We start from the raw sequence: 6,000 nt of genomic DNA on the forward strand, positions 1-6,000 counted from the left end.
TGTTAACATTTTTTTTAAAAAAATGCGGAGGATATGTTTGCCTTTTCAATTTTTTTTAATTAACATGTCGATGAAATGTAACTGTCAATTAGTGCACTACTTGATAATAACATATCAAATTTTGTACAAATTTGTATGTACTAATTAATTTAGCATAATAGTAAGTAGTAATTAGTTTCGCAATTTAAATTTGTTTGTATTAATTAATTTAGCATAATAGTAAGTACTAATTAATAATATTTCGCAATTTAAATTTGTTTGTACTAATTAATTTAGTATAATAGTTAAATTTGGGAATCTCAGAGAATTTAAATTTGTTCATACGACATATTGTTAATATACAGTTTATTTTTGTATAAAGTTGTTTGTACTAATTTGAGTAATTTAAAATGTGGACGATAACTCTTTTTTTTATATTAGAGGTTTGAAACGATGGCCGATAGTACTAAAGGGACTGAAGAGAAGGGTTTAGGGGAGCAAGAGCAATCCCTTGCTGTTGTGGTTGCTCCGGAACCAACGGTCCCACCGGAAGGTAGTTCCGACAGCGACGTAGCTGACGAAGACGAGGAGTACTCATCGCCAAGCGATCCTTGTTCAAGCCCAAGCCCGAAGAGAAGGAAAAAGGACGACGGTGAAGAAGGCGACAAGGACTACATTCCCCCTAAAGAAGGGGTAAGTAAACTTAATATGTAAAATGTTCACCGTGATAACTATTAGCCCGAGCTAATTCGAAACTTCCATGTATACCTTCTCGTAGGAAACAGCGCCACGGCGATCAAAACGGCAGCCGAAGAAAAAAGTTCCGTCGAAAGACGACGACGTACTAGCTAACACAACCGGCACAAAGAAAGCGAACGGTCAGCAAAAGCGAAGAAAAGGAAGGGCGAGAGAAGCGTGAATAGAAAGGATGAATGGTTCCATGTTGTTACACATGTTTCGCCTAAAGGAGAGCCGCTCGACCCTAAGACGACACGTGCGAAATTCAGTTCACAGTGTGGCATAAATAGTAAGGGAAAAGATCCCCATCACGGTTAAGGACTGGGATCATGTATCGAATGGGGATAAGGAAGTCATATGGAAAGAGTTGAAGAAAATCTTCCAGTTCCCGGATGGATCAGAGGCAGCAGTGAGGAATTGTGCACTGCAAACAATGGCCAAGTCTTGGCGTGGTTGGAAAACCACCTTGAACAAGAAATTTGTGAAGACGGGACGCACACCATTTTCGACGTATGCCAACATAACCCCGAACCAGTGGGACGACTTTCTGACGTCGAAGAACTCCCCGGAAGAAATTCAAAGGAGCCAAAAGTATGCAGAGTTGGCCAAGAAGAACAAATTTCCTCATCGCTTAGGCTCCGCAGGATACGCACCAAAGGTGGAGCAGTGGACAAAAGAGGAGGAGGAAATGAGGAAGAAGAGGCAACTGGTACCAATGGAGGAGTGGACACAGAGATCAAGGAACTGGGTAAGAGCTAGAACTCCGAAGATCACGGATGAAGGAAAAGTATCGTTTGAAAATCCGGAGCTGCAGAGCGTTGCCGATAAAATAGAAAATTTATCCAGTTCACAAAAGAAAGGATCTTTCAAGCCTTAAAGGGAGAAAGATGTGCTAAGTACGGCGCTGGGTACTCCTGAGCATGGGGGAAGGGTTCGAGGTGTGTCGAGCAAGATGAGTTGGAAGGAAGGGTTCAAAAATGACCCCCACAAGAAGCGTGAAGCGTACAAGGATAAACTTAGAGACGAAGGGGCTGCGGAGTTTGAATGGCAAATGATGGATTTCTGCGTCAAGCACATGCTTTTGCCTCGCCCCGAAACCAAAGAACCTGAGCCAGATTACCCCTTCGATGACCTCAAGGAGAATACACCCTGCAGATTGCACGTTCCTATTGGACGCTCCGGGAAAACTCTTGAGGCCGCTACAACCATTGTTATCCCTGGGAGAACATACAATGAAGAGTTCATACCCGATGCGTATGTCAAGGTGCAGCCGCAAGTGGTCCACGAAGGGTTTGAGTCCTACGACATTGACTTCCCGACTACAGATGGTGTATCCGTACTTGGGGATGCGGTCGATCTTGTAATTCTCTGGCACAAGAATGACATATCCTTTGGATTGGGTACCGACGCCACACAAAAACCTGTGGTGCCTAAACCGGGGTTGGGAAAACCTCCGGGACCTCCTAAGAGGAAGGTGACTGATAAGGCGGAGGAACCCGAGATGCAAAAGGAAAATCCAGTGCCGGAAGTGCTACCGGAGATTGCATTGCCGGAGAAAGCCAAGGAGATTGCACCGCCGGAGGCAGCCATGGAGATTCCAGTGCCGGATGTGCCCATGGAGATTACAGTGGCAGAACCAGAGGTGCAATTTGTGGCATCAGTCGGGTCAGAAATAGAAGAAGTATCAGGATTAGAATGGGACGGTACAGAGCCAGAAATATTTGAAGACCCTTCTCCTGCGAAAGACCCCGAGGTGCAAGAGACCACGGTCCCTGAGAAGGCCACTACCAGTTCTGAGGTGCCACGAGTGCTTAGGAGCCACGACTCCAAGTCCAAAGATGAGAACAGGGAGAAGTTCATGGTAACCGTCTTCAGAGGGGGTAAGGAACATGCCAAGCTTAGAGATGACGACCCCCAGAAGGCTGCTGAACTAGCCGGGCCAACATACTTCGCAATCGATGATTGCCCGGAAAAGTACGAACATGGGAAAGCATTCTTGCCGGAATGGGCACTGAAAGAAGGACCATGGGAGATGACAAGGTTACATACCTTCTACATGGAGGCCAGCAAGAAAGGCTTGGGCAATATAACAGCTCGATCACCGGCAGATTGTTTCGACGAAGAAGGTTACGTATGGCTAGATTTCTCAGATCTCCACGCCATATATCGTCGGGATAAGATGGACGTCAACTACGTCGGTGTTTGGTGCATGTGAGTATGAGTTTTAATTAATTAGATGAAAAATATGTATAATACAAATCCATGTGATTGTTACTAACAAACTTCTTCTGTAGAATGCAATACATGGATGCTAAGAAGAAAAAAGAACACATCGGCTTCTTGGATCCAACTCGGATCTGCCAAACACAGCATACGATGAGGCTAGCACCAGGGTCTGACCAGCTGAAGAGCAAGAATCCAAAAGAGATAGCAGAATACAAGAAGGGCTTGCACAAGGAGAAATTGATTACTGTCGCACAGTACATTGGACGAGCCTTCTTGCACTTTCAAAATAAGAGAGTCGTCATGGCCGCTTATAATTTTAAGTAAGTCTAGTACATTTATCTTGTATACATATGTCTTATTTTAGCTGGTACTAACTAACTATACTGTTGTTAATATGTAGCGATCATTATATCTGTTTACTCATCCACCCTAAAGACGGAACCGTGGTAGTCTTGGACCCTCTCGATTACAGTCACAAGCAATATAAAGAATTTCTAATAATTTTACAGTAGTAAGTGATTATGACTTTTGCATTTGTATATGAATGTATTATAAATAAATATCCTCCTTACTGTGAAACGGTACGACATCCATACAGTGCATACCAATACTATAAGTTCAAGGGTGGAGAACAGACCCGAATAAGGGAGAAGCTGCTAGTACGTACCTATTGGCCGGTAATACTCCACTCACTTAATGTATTCCAATTGATTCACTAATTGCAAATTTTAACTACTTTTTTCTATGATATGTCCTGAAGTGTCACAAGCAACCGCGAGGAACGGTCCTTTGCGGATATTATGCGTGTGAATTCCTTAGGGTTAATGGACGGTACAGGACTAACGCGGAGGATGTAAGTCTCTATACTATGTACTAGACAGCTTCACATATTTATGATACTAATATATTGATTAACTTCAATGCATGCAGTTGCCAAGATTAGAATGTCGAACAAGCTTTGACGATACAGGTATCCCAAATGTCCAGCGTGATCTGTGTCACTTCATCCACCATGAGTGCTGTCATGTGAAAGAAGATTTCTTCGACCCAGAGGGTGTCCCAGCGACAAGTGACGAATTCAAGGATCTTCGGGAGTGGAACACTGCTATGCCATAATGTAACTAGATAACGTTATTTGAAGTGACAATGTAAAAAAATATTGTAATATATATATTTTGGCAATACTTTTGATTTATGCAATATATATATATATTTCTCAGTACCAAATGCTTGATAATCTTCCAATATATGTACATAATAATCTACCTGCAAAAATTTCTATTAAATAATTTAAAAGTAATTTACGGGCAAATTATTATTAAATTTCAATATTTTCTACCTATCTTTGCAGGCGGAAGTTTTTTTTTCAGGCGGCCGATTCCTATTTTCGTAGGCGGACCGGACTAGCCAATGTCCGCCTGTGAAAATTATCTTCACAGGCGGACGGCCGCCCAGCGATCTTCACAGTCGTTGGCTTACAGGCAGACGGTCGCCCCGCCTGCGAAGACCCTTTTCGACCGCTTGCGATAATGCTTTTCCTAGTAGTGTACTCTATGCTCATCATTTAATCCTGATCCCAACATTTTATTTTTCATATTTATCCGTACCAAACTCTTGACGTCACTTGCAACATGTACCGTACGTGCATGCAATGTACGTACACACCAAACGTTTTATTCGTTATTACTTTGTTTATTATTCAGTCCTGATCGATGAGCCGCGCAGCATGTGTGCATGTAACTCAACAGTAAAGGTTGCCACCCGGGTCAACGCCGAATTGGCGGCAGTAGTCTTTGTAGTAGTTTACCCTTGCGTTGACGGCGCCGGGGTTCTTGCCGTTGCACTCGAGCGCACCGTTGATGGCCCGGATGGTGGCGCCGAACCCCTGCAACATCACCTGGTGCACGTTGTTCATCCAGAACCAGAGCGCCGTCTTGAAGGAGATCGTCGGGTCCTGCGCCACCCTGTCCGGGTCCCTCAGCCCGTCGAACCCGATGTTCTGCCCCGCAGGCCCGTAGTTGTAGTTCCACGAGATCTGCAGCGGCCCGCGCCCGTAGTACTTCTTCCCCGGCTGGCACGGCCACTGCTTGTTGTTCTTGTCGCAGTAGTCCATGCTCGCCCCGTTTATCTCGTTGATGTAGCACATATCTGCGAGTGCATTATCATTTATCATCCTCATTAGTTACATGCATATATGTACAAATACCAGGAGTATGTAATTAAATATTTTCCTTACGTCCGGTCTCATGAGTGACGTGGGCAAAGAAGGCAGCGATCTCACGCTTGGAGTCATCGTTGGTGCGGTCCCTGGCGAAGCCCGAGTAGGAGTGGGCAGCGTTAAGAAACGACTGTCGTGTGTAAAAGTTCTTGCCGGCGCAACCGTTCGGGGCCTGGTTCTTGATCCCATTGAAGAACGCCTCGGTGACCACGCTCTCTACAGACACGCCGCTGCCTCCGCCTCCGCCTCCACCACCTCCGCCTCCTCCTCCTCCACCGCCGCCGCCGCCGTAGCACGGGCCAGAGCGGCACCCATCTCCGCAGTAGTCCTTGCCCGTGCCGCAGTACCCCCATTTGCTGCAGCACATGTTCGACTGGCAGCCGCAGTTCTGCGCGCTCGCCTGGCCGGTGGCGGAGAGGAGGAGCGCTAGCCCAAGAGCCAGGAACGCCAGCATTGTCGGCGTCGGTGAGTTCGCCATTATAGGATATGGTGTGAAAGAGGTGATGGTTGATTAGATATCATGATCACCAGCCCGGCTTTTATAAAACGAGCGCCAGCGTCTTCTCTACATACGAGACATCCGTCGTGTACTTGTGGTGTACTTGTGCGACTTGCCAAACTAATCGAGAATTTTAGCATATCCCAATACTTGTGGAGTCCTAGGACACTAGCGTGCGCGCTGCGGTTGCTGCGGCAGAAGGGAACCGCGCGTGCGCCGCCATAATGGAGAGAGGTTGAAAGTCTGCGACCCGGTACCTTCCTATCCGGTGGAATTCCACGCGAAGCCGCGGTTTAATGCCACTATCCGCTCGCTGTATATTGGCCATATGAATCACAGT

At 45.9% G+C, this 6,000-nt stretch overlaps 1 protein-coding gene across 1 annotated transcript; it reads right to left on the reverse strand.

Moving 5' to 3' along the window:
- Positions 1-4,503: 4,503 nt before the first annotated feature.
- Positions 4,504-5,674, reverse strand: LOC4336265 (chitinase 5-like). Its single transcript, NM_001402384.1, has 2 exons — positions 5,180-5,674; positions 4,504-5,091 (listed from the first exon to the last, which is right to left on the reverse strand). Exons 1-2 carry the CDS (start codon positions 5,637-5,639, stop codon positions 4,685-4,687), a joined length of 867 nt encoding a protein of 288 aa, NP_001389313.1. The 5' UTR covers positions 5,640-5,674; the 3' UTR covers positions 4,504-4,684.
- Between the last annotated feature and the right edge of the window lie 326 nt (positions 5,675-6,000).

The sequence above is a fragment of the Oryza sativa genome, chromosome 4 (assembly GCF_034140825.1).
Source record: "Oryza sativa Japonica Group chromosome 4, ASM3414082v1".
Lineage (NCBI taxonomy): Eukaryota > Viridiplantae > Streptophyta > Magnoliopsida > Poales > Poaceae > Oryza > Oryza sativa.